This window comes from Medicago sativa, chromosome 4 (assembly GCF_051527215.1).
Source record: "Medicago sativa cultivar Bolivia chromosome 4, Bolivia_mono, whole genome shotgun sequence".
Classification (NCBI taxonomy): Eukaryota; Viridiplantae; Streptophyta; class Magnoliopsida; order Fabales; family Fabaceae; genus Medicago; species Medicago sativa.
The window spans coordinates 12,517,413-12,541,448 of NC_140752.1; the positions used below are offsets into that span (position 1 = coordinate 12,517,413).

Genomic DNA, 24,036 nt, shown 5'->3' on the forward strand with positions numbered 1-24,036 from the left:
TAAAAATAGGATATAAGACTCTGTTCACAATTTTAATAACTCACTCAAAACTCAAATGCTACAATTATACTTACGCAAATTTGAGAAACAATTAGGTTACAAGCAGCGGAAATACACAAGACTTATATTTTATTATTATTGAGGATATAAGAGAAAATAGTCATAAGTTTCCATAAGTATTAAAGAATAGCAATAGCATAACTAATATCCTCAATATAAGTCTCTACAAAAATTTCATATCTAAAAATATGAAAACAAATAAATATATTTGTTTATGAGATATAGTTAATTGACATGTAGAATTTTTCTCACTTGTTGAAGAATGATATTTTCTCCACTTGGTGGAGAATGATAGTTAAACTATCTTACCCACAAAAGGATGATTATGTTAAGTAATGTCATACCGATAGGGTATGTCCATCACGTTACACAATACATAGCAATGATTCTCCCACTTGATAGAGAATAGACAATGATAGTTGAATTAAAAAGTTTTGAAAGATATTTTAAATAAAATATTCAACTATTTCTCTATCACAAAATGATATGCTAAGTAACGTCACACCGATAGGGTATGTCCGTCACTCACATAACAAAGGGATAGTAGCAATCCGATATATTTATATATATATATATATATATATATATATATATATATATATAAAACACATTTAGGTAGAAATTTAATTCAAAATGTAATAATATTGGATTGCAAAATTTATACAATTTTCTACATGTCTTTTAACAAAGTAACTTACTTATATTAATCTCATTCAAGGATCTTAACGATAATAAGTAAGAACTATATCATCACAATGTACCATTCTTATGTCTTACAAAATTTAAACATTGATAGAGTATTCTAATTATAATTGACATAAGTATAAACATTTTAGGTACATTGAATAATAACAATTATATTAATAACAACACACCGATAGGGTATGACTGTTACCAATATAATGCTAATCTATTTAACAAAATTCGCATAATTGTACCCACGATAGGTGAGATTACAATTATACAAATAAATAATTTTTATGCTTAAGAGAATATGATATAATAATATCATGCATAAACAATTGTACTTAATTTACTCAACTTCGGTCATATTCAAACGATAGAAAAATGTGCTTAACAAAATTTTAAATTAGCACATCATAAATATGACTTTATAATTTTCTTTTATATGAAGTAGTATAATAACAAAAATTGTTATTTGGAATAGAAGTGTGTCAAATAGTTTTCTAATTTATCCAGAAAAGAACTCTTAGAATAAAATTTTTCAATGCTCCCACTATAAATTAGAAAAAAAACACAAATACAAAATGGAGCATTATAGTAAGAAAATAGTATATAACAACAGAGTTCTGTTTAGAATATTCTGAAAAAGGATTTCACTTCTATATAGGATATCATAATTGCACAACAAAAGAGAAGAAGAACTAAATTTCTTCATATGTGCAATAATAAGCAATAAGTCACAAGAGGATAAAATAATTAAATAACAACTTACTTCGCAGAGTGTGACATTCATCCTTATACTTAGAGCCACTGAATTTTGATGACTTAACGAGAATATCTTATAATATAGTCATCTCAAAAATATTCATCAATAGAGAATAAGCAATTATAAATAAGCATATGTGAGACTCTAATTATAAATCAATATGATTTATATAAGAATTCAGATGTAAGGATGATACATATTTCAAAAATTGTCTCCATTCTTAATAAGTTGTTTTGATAATAGTTAACAGATAAACAACAAAGAGGCTTACAAATTTTAATTCATCATTATAATTTTAGCATAAAAAATGCAATAATGCATTATTTACTATATACAAAAATACATATTATAATTTTAGCATAAAAAATGCAATAATGCATTATTTACTATATACAAAAATACATAGTTTAACATAATTGTGATCCAAATATTTAATTGCGAAAAGACACACTAATAGTATTTATCACAAAATTTAGAGTAATAAATTACGGGTCTAGATTAGAGAGTATAGCAGAAAGCATAATGTATATATTAAAGAGAAATATGTCAATATTATATTCAATTAATATAAATGACATATATATACAACTCACTATACTCATTTTGAAAACAAAATATTATGAGGACCCTTCAAAACAATTTTTGACAAGAATCAAAGACAAGTGTCTTAGTTTAAATATGTTGTCAAAAGAATGATCAATTAGTGAACTTTGGATCTTTATGCTAAGACAATATGAATTCAAGAATATCTTACATTAGAATATTTATAATGCCAAGAATATTTAAAATCGTAAAATATAAATTAATTATACTTGGCATTAAAATTAACAAAATTGAGCCTTCTATAAATTCACAATAGTAAATATAAGAGAGAATTTTCAAAAAACAGTTTAAGCTCAAATATTGAGAATACATGATTTGAAATAAATTATTCTCAATTTAATCGATATATGATCTTTTCAAGATTTGACAAAATTTTGAAATCCATGCATCAAAAAATACAATATCAACAATTCTCAAAAATATATTAGTTTATACAAAATATTTGAGACAAGAATATAAGACTGAGTCTAAAGATTCTTCACAATACTAACACTTTAAAAGAATAATTTACATAAGTGTTATATTTTAGACTCAAATCTAAAGAATGCATGATTTAAAAGAACATATGATTTTCATATCAATTTACATCAAAAATTTAGAGATTTCAAAAATAATTTAAATCCCAAATTAAGGGTATTGAATAAATCAAATCTTGTTAAATATATTTTGGGTGCAAAAGAAATTACATTTTTATCCCAAAATAATAGAATATTTACTAATTAATTTGGGGATGTAAACTTTTCCATTGACACATTAATCACATATGAGAAAGTGAGATTTCTCATAGTGTCAAATAAGAGTAAGGAATCTTACCATAAGAGAATATGATATTTTAGGAAACAATTTATTCTCTAAATAATAATATATAAAATATTTATAATTGTCAAAATAATTTCGAAGATCATGCCAAATTGATCAGAATAATAATTAATATTTAATTGACATAAAAAAAAAACTTTAGAATATTTGGCTTGACCCATATCTGTCGGCCTGTCGCTTATCGCAATAAGGCAACGATTTTGATCGCTGTTGATAGAGAAAAGAAGCCACATACTAATTCAGAGGATTATGAAGCTAATAGAGAGAAATCATAGATTGAAAACATAGGGATTCCTCTATTGAAAACGTATATATCAATTTCTCACTATCTGGTCATCGTAACACTAGGATATGGGTTTTAATGGCAATTCAGGCACAAAGCAAAATCATAGGCCAACTTTAAGAATCAATTCATGGATTTTAATTTTTACGATGTGCACGGAATTAGAATCGCACAAGGGCACTTGTATGTTGATTCATATATTAGGATTAAGTGATAATAAAATCAACATACAATAATATGCGTTCAACAACAATTAGAATGAATCATATGAAGACAACAATCATCCACGGATTCAATAGAAGAATATATGATTCATAGATAGCTATAATATGTATCTATTTGGCTCTGATACCAATTGATGAAAGTTTTAATGTTTAGCCATGAATCACTAGATACAAATTATAGCATATCATCAATAACAAAAAAAAGAACAAGAGATTGTGTACCTTTGAATTAGGTTGATGAAGGATAACCGTAGACAACGCCGACAACTATGAGAGGGTAACTACCCTCATTCCGTCTAGCTCTAGGTTTTCTCACCAATCTTAAGAAAGAATTAACCGTCTAATGGGATGACGTTTAAATAGCTAAACGGCTGAGGGCAGGGACCTCTCATTGGGCTTATCTAAATGGTCCAACCCATCACGGTCCATTTAGTAACAAAAGCCCAATCACTCAAATTCATCATATAATTAGTGCTTAACACAATAGACCATAATTTATATTATGACATCAACTTATAATAATTGATTATTGTCAATCCATAATTGATTAATTAAATAATTAATCCAACATTTTCTTCACATCTTTAGTGATTGATCAATGTTGTGTTGTCCTCATCAAGGTTATCCTATAATTTAGAAGACAAAGTTAGTAAACAAAACACAATATTTGACTTTGTTGAAAGTGACACTTATGAAGTTATTGAAACTTACCATCAGTAAGTTAGTAAAACTAGTGACATCATTGATACCTACAGGCACACTTGTGCTAGGCCCCTCATGTTGCACTTGTCTTTGAGAATCCCTTAAGTCACCATGTTTTCCTTTTTTTGGGAGTTGGCCATTTACCCTCCTCTGATCTTGGTTCTGTGTATAAACACATAAATGTGAACTTTTTTATTTGACTAAAATTAATATTGAAATTCAATATTTTGATAATTTAATAATACCTTAATTTGTGAAGCACTTGAACCACCTTTTTTCTGCTTATTGGTATGTCTGCTCTCTTCCCAACCTTTTTTACGTTTTGTGCCCCTTTTGCTCTCTTTATTTTTTTAAGCTTTTTACTTGTGTTGAAGCAAAGCTTTTTACTTGTGTTGAACCATCAATGTTACTTTCAATTTCTTCAACTTTGCTAAGAAACGCATTCACTTGAGAATCACTTACTTGACCATTTTGAAATTTCAGTATTAGCCTATCCAATTCATCAACAACTTTGGTAATAAAAGTGAAAGCCTCTGGACTTCTACACGCTTCACTGGCAATCCTAATAAGGCGAGGACAAATCTTTTGGTAGCGTTGCTTTGGAGACAAATCAACATCTTCCACCACATGACTAACACCGACAATAGGTAAAGCCCCGGTTCTTGCTGACTTTGTCCACCTCTTCAAGATATAAGGCTCAGGCACAGATCTCACATCCATATGGATAAAAACTTTTAAACAGTGACAACAAATTATGCCAAAGCTCTCAAACTTACGGCAAGAGCAACAAATTGATTTCTTATCAAAATCAAAGAACACTTGCCATTCTCCCAACTTCTTTGCCATCACAATAACATATTCAATTGATGATGGTTGTATGTTCATACTCTTGACAGAACATGCTTCAAATAACTCATACTCCTTTTGGAATAGATCAAAAATAGTGGGAGTATATATGTCAGACATTTGTCGCAATATTTCAGAATATGAATTTATGAGTCTTGGTATTTTTTGACGTGAATCAAATTCACACTTCAATTCATTATATCTCTTTTCTTCTATAATGTCCTCAAAACGGTTGAAAAACTTGATAATATCCAAATCCACATTCATAAAACTTTTAATAATTGCATTTACACTTTCAATGAGTTGGGTGCTTCGCAATCCTAATGTAAAAGCCTTCTTCATGTGGCAAGATGCCCATTTCTCCTTCAAATTGTATACTCTTCTCAACCAACTGTTGTCTTCAGCATTGTGTTTTGCAAGGAGGATTCTCCAACCTTCTTCAAACTGTTCTTCATCGTCATAGTCGTACACACACTTCGTAAAGTCACTAAGAAGATGAGATTCATCTTTCATCAAATTTCCTAAGTGCTTGATACAATTTTGCATCAAGTTCCACGTACACAAGCCATGGTAAGCTCCAGGCATAACCTCACCAAGTGCTTTTGCCATTGAATGAGCTTGATCTGTAAAAACTGATTGGGGCATTTTCTGCTTATGTGCCTCTAGAAATGTCTCAAAAAGCCACGTGTACGACTCTGCTGTTTCATCATACAGTAGTGCATCCCCAAAGATCACAGCTTTTCGATGGTGATTAAATCCTGAGAAAATTGCTAGTGGTCTATTTGAACTATTTGTTCAATATGTCGCATCAAGAGAAATCACGTCACCAAAATATTCATAATCAAACAGCATTCTTGCATCTGCCCAAAATACATTAGTAATTTGATCCTCCACATCCATTTGATATGCATGAAAAAAAGAGGGACTTACAAGCGACATCTTCTGAAAATATTGCAACAGGCTTCTCCATTTTCTAAACTTCTTTGTCTTCTTTTTTGGAGATAATTCTTTTGATCAAGGCGTATGTATCCCAAGTTGGTTCTGTCACCTACTTCCTTACTCATCAAATCAAACGAACTCCTTTGTTGAAGACCGGCATCATATGTTAGATCAATTTGTTGACGTTGAATTTCTGAAACTTTTCGTTGAGATGGCAACTGTTGAATTGTTTCTTGTGAGTGTAACAGATGGTTATGTTCTTGCACAAAATCATGCACCGTCCATTTTTTAACCATATTTTTAAGACCAATCCTTGCCTGACAGTTAGTTCGAGTATCTTCTCTTGGCTTGATTGTTTTATAATCTCGTTTGTCTGGTTTTCGCAAGCCTTCTTTGCAACACACAAACCTGCAAGAAGTAGGTGAGCCATCCTTTTTGCTCTTGTGTACGTATTGTATTCTCACTCCAAATCCAACTTTTCCACCATAATCAACCCAAAACTTCCAAGCATCATCAAAATTATCAAAAATCATGCCAATCCTTGGCCTCCAATCTTCTTCCATTTTTGCTCTTGATTCCTTTTTGCTCTTGATCTCAACCATTTGATTGATCTAAGGGTCACTATTTGGAGAAGGAGAGAATTGGTGAAGGAGAGGATCCAAGTCCTACAGATGACTATAACATTCTGTTGTGAATTCGGACAAAATCACACCAATGAATAACAAAGATGTGTGGAGCAAAGGAAGTGGTAATCAATGGATAAAGTGTCTCCAAGCAACAACAACAAAAAAACAGATCTAAATCTAAGTGTAGAGCAACACCACAAGCATAATCAAAGCAATAAAGATAAGCAATGAAAGAAAGGAACAAACACACCAAGATGGTAACCCAGTTCGGTCCAATATGACCTACTCTGGGGGAGAAAGCAGCCCTCCAATCCACTAAGATGAAAGTGATACAAATGGGTTACAAGAAATTATCTTAAAAGCTCACAAAAGAACAAGACCTAATTTCTACCCATTTTCATGTCACCCACACTCACAATGAATCCTAAGAGAGAACACAAAAGGAAGCTTTTGATCCTTCCAATGGTGAAATCTCACTACCCAAGGTGTTTACAATGTTTCCCAACCCAAGAGATCCTCACTACAAAGACATTCAACCCTAAAGTTACCTCCTTTGTAATCCAAGTTTCTCTCTCTTCAAGCTCTCCTTCAAAATCTGCAAAGAAACACTTATATAGCAGTCTTCAGCTGTCAAAATCGTGTCACGTTTGTCCAAATCGTGACACGTTTGATACGTACGACCCAAGGTACGACCAACCTTATCCTGAAAACGTGCCCAGCAAGCCGAAAATCGTGTCACGTTTTCCCAAAATCGTGCCACGATTATACACCAGCAAAACATGCTTTCGGCATAGCCAAAATCGTGACACGTTGATGAAATCGTGTCACGATTTCTCTGTTTCTCAAAACCACAAATTTGAAGCCAAAACAACATTCTCCACCTTGACTTCTAATTTGGTGATGATGTCAGTTTAACCATCAACCACCATGCTGCTCTCTCCAAAAGGGAATTACTCTTCAACAAACTTGATCAAGTCCAAGCAATGCTTGAACCTTGATCTAGGCAATGACTTGGTAAACACATCCGCCGGATTCTCTTCCGATGCCACTTTTTCCACCACAATCTCTTTTGCTTCAATCATGTCTCTAACAAAGTGCAAGCGAATGTCAATGTGCTTTGTCCTCTCATGATACACTTGATGATTCGCCAAGTGAATGGCGCTTTGGCTATCACAATGTATCTTCACACATTCTTGAGTAATTCCTAACTCACCAATCATCCCTTTCAACCATATGGCCTCTTTCACCCCTTCAACAAGGGCAATATACTCCGCTTGAGTGGTAGATAATGCCACCACGGATTGTTGATTTGCCTTCCAACTAATAGCCGTGCCATAAAGAGTAAACACAAAACCCGATAGAGATTTTCTTGTGTCCACATTGCCCGCATAGTCCGCATCAACATACCCCTCCAAAGCATCTTCATCTTGAGCTGCTCTTGTGTATTTCAAACCGCACTTCAAAGACCCGTTTAAATACCTCAACACCCACTTCAAAGCTTGCCAATGCACAATACCCGGATTTGCCATAAACCGACTCACAATGCTAACCGCATAAGCTAAGTCCGGCCTACTACAAACCATTCCATACATGATGCTTCCAACCCCACTTGCATAGGGAGTACTTTCCATCGCTTGCTTCTCATCCTCGGATTGAGGACATTGTTTTATGGACAACTTTGTGTGATGACCCAAGGGAGTGCTCACGGTTTTAGAGTTTGTCATTCTAAAACGCTCCACCACCTTCTTCAAATAACTAAGTTGAGATAAGAAAAGTTCACCTTTGTCACGATTCCTCAAGATATCAATTCCAAGAACTCTCTTTGCCGGACCAAGATCTTTCATCTCAAATTCACCATTTAACTTTTCTTTGAGCTTCACAATCTCATCCTTGCTAGAGCTTGCCATCAAGATATCATCCACATATAGAAGAAGGTAGAGAATGACTTTCTCACCCCTCTTCAACATGTACACACAAGAATCATACCCGCTTCTCACAAAGCCGGTCTTCAAAAGAAATTCATCAAACCGACGATACCATTGCCTTGGGCTTTGCTTCAACCCATACAAAGATTTCTTCAAAAGACATACCTTAGACTTATCCTCCACAAAACCTTCTGGTTGCTCCATGTAGATTGTCTCTTCAAGGTCACCATGTAAGAAAGCGGTCTTTACATCCATTTGTTCCAACTCAAGATTGAATTGATTCACAATAGCCATAAGTATCCTTATGGAACAATGTTTCACCACCGGTGAGAAGATCTCATTGTAGTCGATCCCCTCCACTTGAGTAAAACCCTTGGCCACAAGTCTTGCTTTGTACCTAGGACCTTCAACTCCCGGAATACCTTCCTTTTTCTTGAAGATCCACTTGCATCCAACTACCCTTTGGTGTTTAGGTAGCTTCACAAGTTTCCAAGTTTGGTTCTTTTCCAATGAATCCATCTCTTCATTCACCGCCTTCAACCAATACTTGCTTTCTTTGCTCTCAAATGCCTCCTTGAAGTTTCTAGGCTCCGAGTCTTGCACATCTTCAGCCGCATTTAGAGCAAAACACACCAAGTCCGCATAACCATATCTTCTAGGTGCCGTAATGGTCCTCCTTTCTCTATCTCTAGCCAAAAGATAATCGGGATCCACTACCGGTTGAGTTCCACTTGTATCCGATGTTGAAGCTTCATCTTCCACATCATCTTTCTCTTCATTTGGAAGCTCCACCTCAAACTGAGTTTCCTCCACCATTGTTTCCGGTTCTAAAGTCTCTAGGTCTTTACACTTCATCCCCATACGGGTCTCATCAAAGGTAACATCCCTACTAATCAAGACTTTTGATCCTCCACAAGAGTCCAATTTCCACAACTTGTAACCCTTCACACCTTCCGGATAACCAATGAAGACACATTTCAAAGCTCTAGGCTCAAGCTTGTCTTGCTTGATATGCGCATATGCCAAAGCTCCGAAAACCTTCAAAGAGGAGTAATCTGCCGGTTTCCCACTCCATACCTCCATAGGTGTCTTGAAGTCTATTCCCGTTGATGGACATCTATTGATCAAATAAGCAGCAGTTGTCACTGCTTCACCCCAGAAACTCTTAGGTAACCCAGCTCCTAGAAGCATGCACCTCACCCGCTCCAAAAGGGTCCTATTCATCCGTTCAGCAAGACCATTTTGTTGCGGTGTTCTCGGTACGGTTCTATGCCTCTTGATTCCTTTCAACCTGCAAAACTCATTAAATTGCTCTGAAACAAACTCCAGGCCATTGTCAGTTCTCAAACCTTTTAGTTTAGTTCCCATTTGATTTTCTATGAGAGTGTGCCATTCCTTAAACTTCTCAAATGTGTCACTTTTGTTTTTCAAAACAAAGACCCACACTCTCCTAGAATAATCATCAATGATGGAAAGAAAATAGGAACCCCCTCCATGAGTAAGAGTCTTGGAAGGACCCCAAAGGTCCGAATGCACATACTCAAAAGGTCTACTAGAATGATGCATACCACTACCAAACTTCACTCTATGTTGCTTGCCTAGTATGCAATGCTCACAAAATTCTAGCTTGTCCAATTTATCTTTTCCTAGCAAACCTTGTTTAGCTAGTTCAACTAAACCTCTTTCACTAACATGCCCCAATCTCAAATGCCACAATTCAGAATTATTATGAGGTACAACACTAGCTACCGATGCATTACCAATTACTATGGAACCATCTAAAATGTATAAACCATTCATTTTAGACCCTTTAACCGTAATCAATGCACCATGCGAAATTTTACAAACCCCATGCTCAATTCTAGTGCTATAACCTAGACTATCAAACATGCTAAGGGAAATTAAATTTCGCTTAAGTTCGGGAACAAACCTCACATCCTTTAAAAGGAATTCACGGCCATCAAACATCTTTAGACGAACGGTGCCCATGCCTTGGACTTTGCACGCTTTGTTATTTCCGAGTCGAACAACTCCTCCTTCTTTTAGAGCCAAAGTCTCAAAATATTCCTTCCTAGGACACATGTGATAAGAGCATCCCGAGTCCAAAACCCAACTCTTCTCCGGTTCCCAACTTGTGACCACTAGTGCACCCGCACTCTCATAACCATCTTCATCGGATGCCACCGCAACTTGAACGGAAGAACTACCATTGCCCCCTTTATCCGGACAATCCTTCTTGTAGTGACCTTGCTTATGACAAAGAAAGCATTTATACTTTGATTTGTCAAAGCCCTTGGACTTAGACTTGGACCTCGACTTCCCCTTGCCTTTTCCTCTTTGCTCACTTCTCCCTCTTGTAACATTCAAGCCTTCACCACCATCATCAATCTTCAAGTCCTTGAACTTGGTCAATTCCTTGCACTACAAAAAAACGTGTTAATTCTGGCGGTTTTTTACCGGCGGTCCCTGTTAACCGCCACTATATCCAGTGTATTGCGGCAGTTTTTATGGCCGCCGCTTTTTACAGTACATTACGGCGGTTTCGACTGCCGGTATTAACAAATATTATGGCACACTTAACCTTGTTTATTATGGCATTTTAGACCGCCAGTATTAACGTTTTTAATTTTTTCAACCCCACAACATTTGGCACACTAACTTCCCTCTTTTTTTTTTCCCTAAAATTTTAGAAAATCCCTCCAACTTGTTTTTTATGTTTTGAGTGAAAAATCCCTCCATCTTTTCTTTTCCTCTTTTTTTCTTAACACATAATATTTTATTTTATAACAAAAACTTCAATCTTTTTCCTTCAAGCCCTCTCTCTCATCGTCTCATCTTCTCCCATCGAAATTGTTACTCTCACCGCTTTCCCTTCCGTCACTCTCTCCGGCCACCGCTTTCCCTTCCGTCACTCTCTCCGTCTCACTTGCTTCTCAGGTCCTCTCTCTCACTCGATCTATTCAAATTTCAACCTAGGTCTTCACATTTAGTCTCAAAGTCGCAATTCCTCCCAAATTTTTGTTGGTTTATTTAGGGTTTGATGATTCTAATTTGTTAAATTTGTTAAATTTCGCACCAATCTTTTGTTTACGTTTTGTCTTGATTTTTTTCACGGGTCTGTCAATTGTTTTGTTCTCAAGTTTGTTTGTATGGGGTGAAGATAACCATTGTAAGCTTCAATCCATCTAAATCCATCGAAAGCCTCCATTCAGGTTCTTGAATAATCTGTGTTCTTTTATATTTTTATTAGTGATTTATTTTCTCTTTTTTGGGTTTTTTTTGGGATATTGAGAAAGAATAGAAATTCATACTGATCTAGGTATTTTTTTTTCTTTATTCAGATCTGAAACTGATGGTTGATACTGATACTTATCAGGTATTTATTTTTTTATTTTTTGTCTTTTTAAACTCATCTAGCTTGTGCTGAGAGTGTAAAAGTGTAATAAAAGTGAGATCTGTGGTTGCTATGTTAAAATTGATGTGTGAGTGATAGTGTATTATATAGAGTATTGGGGTTTATTAAAAGTATAACTTTTGTAGAGTTTTTTTCCTTCTTATATTCATTGTTTGTACTGTCTGTGGATTGCATTTGTGTAAAGGCATATTAATGGTTTGATTCTGATTTGGCGTAACTTTGTTGCGGTGAAATTTGATTTGACTCTGATTTCAGTTGCTTGTTTTTTTGTTGACTTTTAGGTCTGAGAGTTCAGAGATAAAGTTCAAGAAGGAAAGTCCTAGCAATAAATTCATCTCTGGTGAGTTTTGATATCTTGTGTTACTATTCTTGATTATGTTTATGAAACTTGAATGTTGTTTCAAGATTTCTTATGCAATTTTCTTCGAATTTCAATTAGGTTGGCTAAGGCGGTGGAAAAGAATGGAAAACGATGTATGATGTTGTGAGTAATTTGTGTCTGTTTCATTCGTCTCTTTCACCAAAGAACTAAACCGTGTTTTGAATTTAATAGATTTGTGATTATGTGTTTTTTTAGGACTAGGCTCCTTTCGTTGGAAGTTGAAAGAGGAGTATGACAGGATGAGCTCTTGAAGATTCTCGTCTTTAGTATATGAACGTTGTGGCTTGACTTCAAAGTGTTCTCGCCGTAGTCCCTAACTCAGGTACAATTTTGAACCCTAGGCTTTATTGTGTTTCATTTCAGCAATTGTTCTTTTTGTTAATGATTTTTTGCTGGATGTTGGATTATATGAACCCTTGAATTTTAGGCAGAGGCAAATGAATGAGAGTAAATAAACATATTCAACTACGATTGGCCTCCCCTATATGCTAAATCTCATGATTTGATACACATTAGATGGAAAATTTAGTGGTAAAGTTGCAAGTTTTTTGATTTTAATATAAGGTAATATTGGTAAGAGTTGCAAGTCCTGTGACAGTGTGATTAATTTGCAGTTCTTACATTGTGATTTGTTAATCTTCTAGTTGGTAAAATTATGAGTTTTCTCTTAATTAATTTTTTAACATTCTGTCTTTGAATGATCTTTAATCAACTTGATCGATCCATGGGTGATGAGTCTGTTTTGTTCGACCCTCTTGTGTGAGTTCTGCTGTTTTTAGTCTATTTCTCTCTGGTGTGTTAGTTATTGGGTGCTGTTTGTGTTTCGGCCTAGTTATCTTCCTTTATATGATGTGCCTATGTTACTTATGTTACTCTATAAGCTGTTTTTATTCATCAGCTGGGATTTTTGTTGTGAGTTGATTGGTTTTTTATGTCTCAGCTGTCATGATTAGCTAAAATAGCTGTTGTGTTTCTGTCCAGTTTAACATAACTATATCAAATAATTAGGTACCATATTTGTTTACTTTGATTTGGTTTTATAAATTCATGTATTTGATTTGATGACGGAGAATAGTTTCAGCAGAACATTTTTGCCTCATGGTAACACATTTGGAATGGTACTAAATGCAAGAAGGTAAGAACAATGGGAGGATATCAAACAAGAGCTGGTGTCTTGAACAGAATTCTCACGTTTTGGCTTGAGGGAATAGGAACATACTTGGAAGTTCAACTATACTGCAACTGCACTATACAATGTATATTTAGTTGTAGAGTTTCTTATCATTTTAATATGTTGTCCACATCTCTATATGTTTGTTATCATTTTTTATTAATATAGTACATTTTTAATATTTGTTGGCCATAAAATGTCTTCAATTTATCTACTGTATAAATTGTTTTTTTTTTAAATTAAGTGGTAATTGTGGCGGCTGAAACTGCCGCAATTCGCATATATTTTTTAAAAAAACGCGACGATTCTGGCAGGTGAAACTGCCACAATTTGCATAATTTTTTAACAAAAAAGTGACAATTCTGGCAGTCAAAACTGCCGTTAATTACAAAAATAGAGCCGCCATTATAAACATTGTATATTACGGCGGACAACGGGAAACTGCCATTTTACTCCTAGTGGCAGGAAAAATTTCGGCAGTTTTTAGGACCGCCAGTTAAGTGCATAGTGGCGGCTAAAACTGCCGCAATATGCAAAATTTAGCCGCCGCTATTCTCGCGTTTTTTTGTAGTGTTGGTTCTCAAAGCCTATTGGACCTCCTCCAAAGTAGTGGTGCCCTCCTTACCATAAAGGATGGTATCCTTGAAATGCTCAAAAGACTTTGGTAATGAACAAAGTAACAACAAAGCCTTATCCTCATCTTCCATATTAACTTCAATGTTGGCCAAATCATCAAGAATTTTGTTAAATTCCGCCAATTGCTCCGAGATTGTTTTAGACTCCACCATCCTAAATGAATAGAGTTGTTGTTTCAAGAGTTGCCTATGAGCCAACGATTTCGTCATGTACAATGACTCCAACTTAGCCCACATCGACGCCGCGGTAGCCTCCCTCGCGACATCCCTTAAAACCTTATCTCCGAGACATAAAACAATGGCACTCTTTGCCTTGTCTATCATCTCACGCTTCTCCGCTTGTGTCAAATGTGCCGGCATCGCCGTTTCACCCTTCAATGCTTCTACACACTTTTGTTGTGTCAAAACCGCTTGCATCTTAACCTTCCACAACCCGAAATCATTACTTCCGGTGAACTTCTCGATGTCCCACTTTGAACCCATGATACCAACTTTACCAATTCACGCCTATGCCCCACGGTGGGCGCCAATTGTTGTGAATTCGGACAAAATCACACCAATGAATAACAAAGATGTGTGGAGCAAAGGAAGTGGTAATCAATGGATAAAGTGTCTCCAAGCAACAACAACAAAAAAACAGATCTAAATCTAAGTGTAGAGCAACACCACAAGCATAATCAAAGCAATAAAGATAAGCAATGAAAGAAAGGAACAAACACACCAAGATGGTAACCCAGTTCGGTCCAATATGACCTACTCTGGGGGAGAGAGCAGCCCTCCAATCCACTAAGATGAAAGTGATACAAATGGGTTACAAGAAATTAGCTTAAAAGCTCACAAAAGAACAAGACCTAATTTCTACCCATTTTCATGTCACCCACACTCACAATGAATCCTAAGAGAGAACACAAAAGGAAGCTTTTGATCCTTCCAATGGTGAAATCTCACTACCCAAGGTGTTTACAATGTTTCCCAACCCAAGAGATCCTCACTACAAAGACACTCAACCCTAAAGTTACCTCCTTTGTAATCCAAGTTTCTCTCTCTTCAAGCTCTCCTTCAAAATCTGCAAAGAAACACTTATATAGCAGTCTTCAGCTGTCAAAATCGTGTCACGTTTGTCCAAATCGTGACACGTTTGATACGTACGACCCAAGGTACGACCAACCTTATCCTGAAAACGTGCCCAGCAAGCCGAAAATCGTGTCACGTTTTCCCAAAATCGTGCCACGATTATACACCAGCAAAACATGCTTTCGGCATAGCCAAAATCGTGACACGTTGATGAAATCGTGTCACGATTTCTCTGTTTCTCAAAACCACAAATTTGAAGCCAAAACAACACATTCTTTATAATAAGATTTCATTCTTTCATCAAAAGATACAAAGAAAGTAGATGTTGGTTTCAACAATGCTCATCTCTGTTTTCCCTATTTTCAACACACGCCATGTGTTTATGATTAATGAAGAGTTACTACAAGCTAAGGTTCTCTTTATAAAGAGATCAAGAGAGCACCTCATTCTCGTCTTAAACTTGCAACTTGCAATATACAAATTCTTCTTTAATATTTTGTTTGGTAAAATGGCTTCTTCTTAATTAGTTCTTATTATTCTTCACTAATGTTTATTTATTTGTTTAAACAAGTTCGTTCATTAATCGATTTTGTTATATAATGCATGCAGAAAAGAAAAGAATGACTTATAGCGGTAGCGGCAGTGCAGGCAGTGTTGGGGGTTCCGATGACGGCTCACCTTCACCGTCTCATGGTTGGTGCAGTGGAAAGAAAGAACCACAAAGTAACCATACTTAACATAGTTAAATTTGATAGGAAGTTGAAGAAGGCAGTGAAGGAAGTACGCTCGTACATAGCGTTAAATGTATCTGATAGGGTGACCAAAAAAGGTTACCGTGAAATCATGGACTTGATTGATGAAAATAATAGGTTGATGGAAAGGGACGAAAAATGTGAAAATCCTATGCCCAATATTATCTATGGGTCGGTAAAGTGAAAGAAATTTTAAGTAGTGTGTAGTATGTGGGTGGGAGATTGTGTGTCTTGTTTAAGGTTGTGTCTTGTTCGTGTTAGATCAAACTATGATCAAAATGTGCAGCATAAGTGCTTTTACAAATAAGTTGTTTTAAGCAAGATGAGAAATTAACAAACAAACTTGTAAAACTGAGAGAGAAGAGAATGGAGAGAGTTTGCTTGTAATTGTGAATGTCATTAAGAATTGAAGGTACACAATACAAAGCCTTTTATTGGCAAATACAACACTTGCTTGTAGCACAAACTATCCAACTAACTAACTAACAAATTTTGTAACAAATTCTAACTAACTTGCTACATGGCAGTTGTGGATTAAATCTTAACAGTTCGTCCAATGTGTGTTGTTGTTGTTCTGAATAATTGTTTGTAAGTGTCTTTGGTGTTCGTGTGTAAATTAAGAAGGATTACGAATTTCCTTTGTAACTCTTTACCCACTTACCTGATGAATGAACTAATAGTGTTTCTTTGCTTGTTACATCTCTCAATTTATTTTCCTTTATTCCACTTGCATTTATTAAATCACCAACAAAGATGATCAATGCTTAATCTCGAACTATGAATGGACATATTAATTCATTTTTATAAGACATGGAATTTAAGAAGTTATGAGTGGTTGTTCATAGATGAATGCAGATGATAATGTAATCAACTTTGGGTGTATCTAATGTCATGAATTTAGTGTAATGTAACAAACAAAGTCATGCTCATGTGCCGTATGTGATTTTTGAAGAACTTTTGTGAAGTCACGTTTGCCATATGCGATATAGGTGAATACACGATTTTGTGATGTTGCATTTGGGTTATGCGACTTTGAAGTTTTTGGTCGTGCATGTTAACTTATTTTTGAGATGATTAATTCGAATAATATGTCATGCATATTAGCATTATTCAAATTTTAATTCAAACTTACAAAAAAAAAAAAAAATTAACATATCTTTAATTTCCTAGTCTGCAAAAGACAACACACTCCATCTTGGTCCAATGCAAAACCTAGTCTGCGAATGTAGTATTTGAATCTTGTTGGATCAGATACTTACTCTTAAAACTACATTTCCCAGTTACAACATCTACTCTAGTCTATTATGATAACATGAGTGCAATATACGTATCTGGTAATCCAGTTCAACATCAACGCATAATTGAAGGGTAAGGCAAGACCTATTATTCTTACGGTGCTCAAATCTCAATGAATGATATTAGCCTCGTCATCATATTATATTTAAGAAGCTGAACATCTCTTTGACGAGCGTGTTCCTCTCATTATCAATAATTATGTTCTCTCTTTTTCTCATATTGCAAGATTCCAACACTATCAAAACATACAAAGAAAGCAAATGTTGCCATGTTGGTTTTAACAATGAGCATCTCTGTTTTCCTTGTTTTCAACACACAATACTATATCTACAACTATATAAAGAGAATAGAGCACCTCCGTTCCCGTGAACTTGAGTGAGCTTACAACTTGCAATACACAAATTTTTCAATTAATGAAGAGGCATTTTATTGTTGATTGTTTATTGTTTTCACTCAGAGTGTGGAGATTTAGTATTGAATGGTAGCAAGACAAAGATAGAATGCATGTATTGTAGCACACTTTGTAAACTTTTTTCTATCTTGTGCTTTTAACAGATTGCATTAATATCATTTTTCTTTGACCTTTTTTTTTAAATAAATAAATAAATTCCAAAACATCGAATTTTAACAACTCAGCTCTTCATGAGGTTTCATGCTAAACAACATATTAAATTGGTATTTAGAATTCAATAAATAACATAGGAAGATGCTAACAAGTGCCTTTACTTACGGCACTAGGTAAGAAGCTTAAAATAAAAACTTTATCTTAAAAATGATACATTCAACACCTTAAAATTTTAAAAATTGACTTCTTCTACCGATAATTTATCATTTGTTTCCATTTTTAGTTTCTTAAAATTTTGAAAACTAACTTTTCTACCTAAAATTTTGAAGATTGACTTTTTCAATTTAAAGATGTTTGTTTGCATGACCCAATAAAATATTAATGTGATTGTAAGGTAGACATTTAATCAAGGTCGTCCTAATCAAATTGGAGATCATGCTCTAATGTAATTAAAAGTGGATCTAAAATAAATTATATTGTGCAAATTTTAACAATTACAAAATTGCAATAAACATTATTTTGATTTCAATTTGTTTTGATTTTTTTTATGTTGTTGGTGGTGGATACACGTGTGTTGGGTTGGGTTTAATTTGTCAATTTACTTTTGGAAATTACTCTTCTCCCTTTTGTTTTTAGCATGAGTTAACTCACGTTGAAAAAATCGAGCGTGAGTTAACTCACGCCGGACATTTTTAAGTGAATGAACAATTTTAAAAGTGAGAAGAACAATTTCCTTTAATCTTTTGTTATCAAATAATAAGTGTTTACTTTGGGCCTATTGTATCCTACACCTCATCAATTTTACTCCTACCCCTACAAATATTTGAAAAGTCCTCATAAATTGAAGGTTTAGCTGAATAGAGCTTCTTGCACTTGCTTATGGACAGCCATGCATTTAATGATTGTGTTTGAAGTGGAAAAAAACAAATCATGGTAGGGTATGGCTATGATTATCGCATGCAATGTGTGTCAACACCATTAACACAAAAATAGACAAACCTCAATTTATCTACTGCAATCGATGGAGAAGACCTCTTGCACAAAATTAGTAATAAGTTCCAATCACAATTTTGATAGTGGACTAGCCCATGATGAAAATCAGCACTAAGGAATAAACACGTGTCTATCACAATTTTATCAATTATTGAAGAACGAAACCCTAAAGAAGAGAGTGATAATATAAAGCCAAAACCTAAGGCCAATGACTTAGATCACCTTGCCACTCTCTTTTCCTTCTCTCCAACTTCTTGTTCCATATTTTCTTTCTACGTTGGACACTCCCATACACTAAACACATTTGTTGAGGTTTTCTTTCTTCTTTATGTTTTCTCCACATTCCATTTTCTTCTTTATGTTTTCTTTCTTCTTTAAAAGCATATCCAAACATACTTGAAAATGTTATTATCTTTTAAACCGTGATTTCTCATATAAAAATATTTGGAAATGTTTTCTTTCTTCTTTATGTTTTCTCCACATTCCATTTTCTTCTTTATGTTTTCTTTCTTCTTTAAAATCATATCCAAACATACTTGGAAATGTTATTATCTTTTAAACCGTGATTTCTCATATAAACATATTTGTCTCTTATTGCGGTAGGAGACGGCATAGAGGAGACAAGCAATATCGTTCAACAATGGAAGAACCTCAAGATGATGTGGAGAACACAACTCGGATCAAGGTGTGCTATGATCATCGAGGCTCCGCGACACAACTGTGGAGCTGCCTTGGGCATGGGTGGAATCAGTAAATAGGTAATGAAACCAATTATGTCTATATTTTCATTTTGATCTTCACTTGCTCTTACTTTCTTTTTTTTTCGCTTGCTAAATATTATTTTTTATTCTCTTCGTTGCTTATATAATTTTCTCCCTGTCTTTTTAGTACCAAATTGTACTAGTGGTGTCCACCTCTTTCTTTTCATTACTTGATATAATTTTACACTCAAACTTTTTACTAGAAAAATAAAGATAACTCTATGGTGCACAAATGAAACAAGTTTTACATCATGCCCAAGCTAGTTAATTTCTACCATTGAATTAATAAATTTCACCATTAAATTAAATGAGGTATACTTATAAATTCAATGATGAAAAAAACATTTGTGCATAGTACAAGTCCGTTTTACTTGTGCATGATAGACAACATTTAGAAACAAAAATATCAGCAATGATAGGTTGACTTCCTTAATTTGTACACTTGTACCACTTTAGAAAATTCAAGTTAACCAAATATATGGTATGTGTGACCACATTTTTTTAGTTGCGTGACCACTATTTTTCTAAATTTATTTGGTTAACTAAGTGGAAAAATAGTGGTCACGCGCATTTTAGTTGCGTGACCGCATTTCTCAGCTTCTAAATTCTGAAAAAGGTCATGCAGCTGAAAAAATGTGGTCACGCAGACCATATATTTGGTTAACTGACATTTTCCAGAGTGGTACAAAAGGGTGTACATATTAATGGTGTCAACCTATCATTATTTCAAAAATATAATCCAAAATGTGAAGTATCATATTTTCTAGGATCTTTCTCTTGGTGTCATGAAAGACAAGGTAATTTCTCATCACTTTTAAACTTATCGTAAAAAAAAGGTAATAGTCACTTTGGTCCTTGAAATTGTAATGAGTAGTCAAAATAGTCCTTCAATGTATCAAAACTTCAAAATAGTCCCTGATTATGCATTTTGTTAGTCAAAATAGTCCTTGATGTTAAAATGTTTAATTAATATTGTCAGATTAGTCCTTCAATATACTTACTTATTGTCATATTAGTCCTTATAAGTACATGTTTATTGTCATTTTAGTCCCTATATGAAAAGAGTTATTGTGAGCATTGAAATGTTATCTTAGTGTCAAAGACTATTTTGACTAACATAATGCACAATCAAGGACTATTTTGAAATTTTGATACAATGAAGGACTAAAATGACTAATCATTACACATTCAGGCCCCAAAGTGACTATTACCCCTAAAAAAAATCACTTTCAATTTTTTTTTTCTTTTCAACTTATAAATTTAATTTTTAATTTAGTGAGGGGCTGATTTGATAAAAAAAAATAGTATGTACTAGTACTTATAAGCTAGAATAGGTTTTTTTTTTTTAAAAGAAAAGCTAGAATAGGGGTTGGCATTTGAAGGGGTTGTATGTAAAATATATGTATGTATGAAATTGAACATAAATTAAACTTTGTATCATAAATTTAATAATTTGTAAATATATGCAGTACTGTCACCAAAAAACGGCGTGTGTACAACCTTAAAGCAAGCAATATAATGCTTGACACAAGTTATAACGCAAGTTTAGGTGATTTGGGATCAGCATATGCAGTAAAGAATGAAAAAACATCCCATGAGGGGTACAAGGTACAATGGGATACATTATACATGGCACCATAATGTTTCCACATAGGAAGAGCTACAAGATAACCAGATGTTTTTTAGAGATGACGCATTGGAATGATCGAGTATTTATTAGGCACTTTCATTAAAAAAAAAACGTATATTTAAATGATGTGTATATGTGGATTCTACGCCGTGATCCATTTAAGAACTCTTTTACCATTGTGGATGCTTTTAGCATAGTAGTTACAATTCGACTAGTTTCAATTTCTTGGTTCCTTCTCTCGCTCTCGTAAAGTAACTTCTCATCGCTTTTAAAGTTTTTGTAAAAAAAAACGATGAAAGTTGATTATAAGTTCTTGAAAGATCGCATCAATGCATCTCGAAATTAGAAAACTAAAAGGCATACATAATACTTTATTTACGATCTTCATATTATTTTGATAATAAATAAAAGGAAAATGTTAACGAGTGCCCCTCCCAGAGGCACTCGTTAAAAACAGAACAAAAAAACACAACACTTGTGCTCATAAACCTGATATAACTTTTTCCCAAAATCATTTCAAATACTTTTCTTGAACTCAGTTATAGACCTTGCTGGTTTGTGCCAGCTGATTCTTCAAATTGGTGATGACCATTCGATGGTTTGGAAATGCACAAAGCTTTTTCCCATTCAAAATGTTTCTGGAAGTTCCAGTTGGAGACATTGACAGTAGTCTTTTCATCTATAGCAACTGGATCATATGGCGAATCTTCTGCAAACTCATTTGGCATTGATTTCCAGTGTAGACTTGGGTTCCAGTCCGTGTCTTCGAGGACCTTCAATATCTCTTCCACAACTATCTTGCTACCCTCAAGTGACAAATGAATTCCATCCCTATAAAACGTATCAAGACAAGTTTGAGCCTTTTAATAAGACACATGTGATCATAGTTCTAAATCACAACTGTGGTCGCATCGCGATCCTTAATACTATAGAAAAATGTGGTTAAAAAATGCGGTAAAATAATGCTTATACGGCTGTAAAAACATAAGAACTTGATATTGCAGCTGCAATTTCGGATGTGCACCTATTTTTAAGACTTGTATGTAATGGCAATTATCATAAACCATACTTACGTGAAGCAGACATCGGAGCAATCATCCCTTTGCTGAAGTGCAGACCAGAGGTCAATGGCCTTGACATTCATCTCATGGCACAAGTCCAAACATGCTTCTGAATAAAGTCTACATGATTCATTTGTCCTCTTTAGTGGTCCCAATATATTACTGCTTTAAGTACAATAATTGATTCATTAGAGTTTTATGATTGAAATGTATCTTGAATAGTATCATGTAATAAGAAAATCAAAGTTGTTCAAAATTGATTCAGATCATGTTAGCTTAAATACAAGATCACCTGACATTACTATAGACCTCAGTCCAATAAGTTGTTCTAAAGAAAAGGTTTCGATGTACAGTCGCAGTGACATTGCAGTCATTGATATTGTAGAAAAATGGGGACTAGTGCTGTTGCGGCCACAATTGCGGTTATAGACCGCAATTTAAAAGCCTCTGAAGACCAATATATATCTCATGTAATTATACAAGACCACAATTGTTCAAACATTTCTGCTAAATGGTACCTATATAAGTTATGCTTCATTATTCAATCACACAGCATATATAAAAGGCATCACAACTATAAAGTATGAGTGAACAAAAAGTCATTGCAATCAGAACCTGAAAGTTTCGTGAATTTGCGCCTCGTTGACTGGAGGAGAACTGAGCAATATTATGCGAGCCTTCTTCGACAAGCTCTGGAAACCATTAAGATTAGTCAAACATTGTTAGTATAAACATGACAAATAAATAAAAAACAATGATAGTGTGGAATTCAACCTTAAGATGGATAATAATCTTCTTCATATTTTCTCTGTATTCTTCAAGGGGTCCAAGGCCAGATGGATGTGGATGAATAGAATCATTGCCACCAAAATACACGATAACCAATGATGGTTGCTCAACATCATTCTGTTTTGAAGATCACAAAGCAAAATGGTTGATTCCTTTAGGTATGAGGAATAATCAAAGTAATCACATCGACCAAAATGAATCTAAATATTATGGTAAAAGTAGGAGGGATTTGGATCCTCAAGGCAATAGGGGCTTCGGATGATCCAACTGGTCACATACATACACACATATGCTTACACATATTGTAATTGTGATAACAAGTTTAATATGATGCATTTCATTTCTTAAATTTTTAAAACAGGATGTTCGTAATATATATATGATCAGTTCTAAGTTTATATGTGCAAGATTGTTCAAGGTAGTCCATAGCATGAGCTAGTCAATTTACCAGCCCTGAATACATCCACAAATAACCATAAATTAATCATAATGAATAAAGAACAAAAATATTCATGCTTAATAAAAAGGTAAAATTTTGATCCCCGTGAGCTTAGCTCAGTTGGTAGGGATACTGCATATTATATGCAGGGGCCGGGTTCGAACCCTGGACACCCCACTTCTCCACAATTAAATTGTGTGAGTTCTAGCCAATAGGCTACTTGACCAAAAAAAAGGTAAAATTTTGAATCAACACAGGCATGTATGATTAACACAAATGATCAATACCTTGGGAAATATTGTATCCAAAACCTGAACAACACGCCTTGAATTCCAACCACAGTATCCTCTCAAAATTATATCTGCCTATGTAATGTTAATGTGTGAAAAGTTAAACTCATTGGCCATAAAAATGCTATAGAGAAATTTGAACAAATCACTATTATTTCAAGACACACTATTTATATAACAAAACTATAGCGTGGTGAAATTTGAACAAACTGTTATTTTCACTGTCCACGAGAGACAACACTAGCATAGACACTGGAACATTTTTTCTGTTTATACAAATTTTATCTATACACTCATCTCTTAATA

At 34.3% G+C, this 24,036-nt stretch overlaps 1 protein-coding gene, 2 long non-coding RNA genes and 1 pseudogene across 10 annotated transcripts in view; 2 read left to right on the top strand and 2 right to left on the bottom strand.

Moving 5' to 3' along the window:
• The window catches only part of LOC146926396 (uncharacterized), an 88,207-nt gene extending 66,835 nt beyond the window's left edge, over window positions 1–21,372 (top strand). For 3 of the 4 annotated variants that reach the window (XR_015034121.1, XR_015034122.1, XR_015034123.1), the window contains 2 exons: window positions 19,364–19,518; window positions 20,991–21,372. This is a non-coding gene — a long non-coding RNA (uncharacterized LOC146926396). Of the gene's footprint in view, window positions 1–18,972; window positions 19,073–19,363; window positions 19,519–20,990 lie in introns of those variants that run through there. The other variant, XR_015034120.1, reaches the window with a different exon arrangement.
• On the bottom strand, window positions 4,184–6,489 carry LOC146926400 (protein FAR1-RELATED SEQUENCE 5-like; annotated as a pseudogene). Its single transcript, XR_015008121.1, has 2 exons — window positions 4,387–6,489; window positions 4,184–4,303 (listed from the first exon to the last, which is right to left on the bottom strand). The product of XR_015008121.1 is annotated as a protein FAR1-RELATED SEQUENCE 5-like (transcript).
• LOC146926401 (uncharacterized) lies at window positions 10,902–13,624 on the top strand. Of its 4 annotated transcripts, XR_015034115.1 has the most exons (7): window positions 11,187–11,414; window positions 11,618–11,689; window positions 11,819–11,853; window positions 12,174–12,232; window positions 12,332–12,376; window positions 12,470–12,596; window positions 13,359–13,624. It is a non-coding gene; the product is annotated as an uncharacterized LOC146926401 (long non-coding RNA). The 4 variants fall into 4 exon arrangements; XR_015034113.1 differs by having other exon boundaries at window positions 10,902–11,689; window positions 13,356–13,624; XR_015034114.1 differs by having other exon boundaries at window positions 10,904–11,689; window positions 13,350–13,624.
• A 124-nt stretch (window positions 21,373–21,496) lies between the features above and the next one.
• LOC146926402 (GDSL esterase/lipase WDL1-like) lies at window positions 21,497–24,027 on the bottom strand. Its single transcript, XM_085706901.1, has 6 exons — window positions 24,022–24,027; window positions 23,728–23,805; window positions 22,987–23,118; window positions 22,828–22,904; window positions 22,225–22,374; window positions 21,497–21,982 (listed from the first exon to the last, which is right to left on the bottom strand). Exons 1-6 carry the CDS (start codon window positions 24,025–24,027, stop codon window positions 21,691–21,693), a joined length of 735 nt encoding a protein of 244 aa, XP_085563027.1. The 3' UTR covers window positions 21,497–21,690.
• Window positions 24,028–24,036: the final 9 nt, after the last annotated feature.

Excerpts from the sequence above, each read along its gene's own strand:
- LOC146926402 (XM_085706901.1), bottom strand. Across the intron at positions 23,119-23,727 it reads TGGATACAATATTTCCCAAG|AATGATGTTGAGCAACCATC; the intron begins GTATTGATCATT and ends TCTTCAAAACAG. Across the intron at positions 22,905-22,986 it reads AGATTATTATCCATCTTAAG|AGCTTGTCGAAGAAGGCTCG; the intron begins GTTGAATTCCAC and ends AATGGTTTCCAG.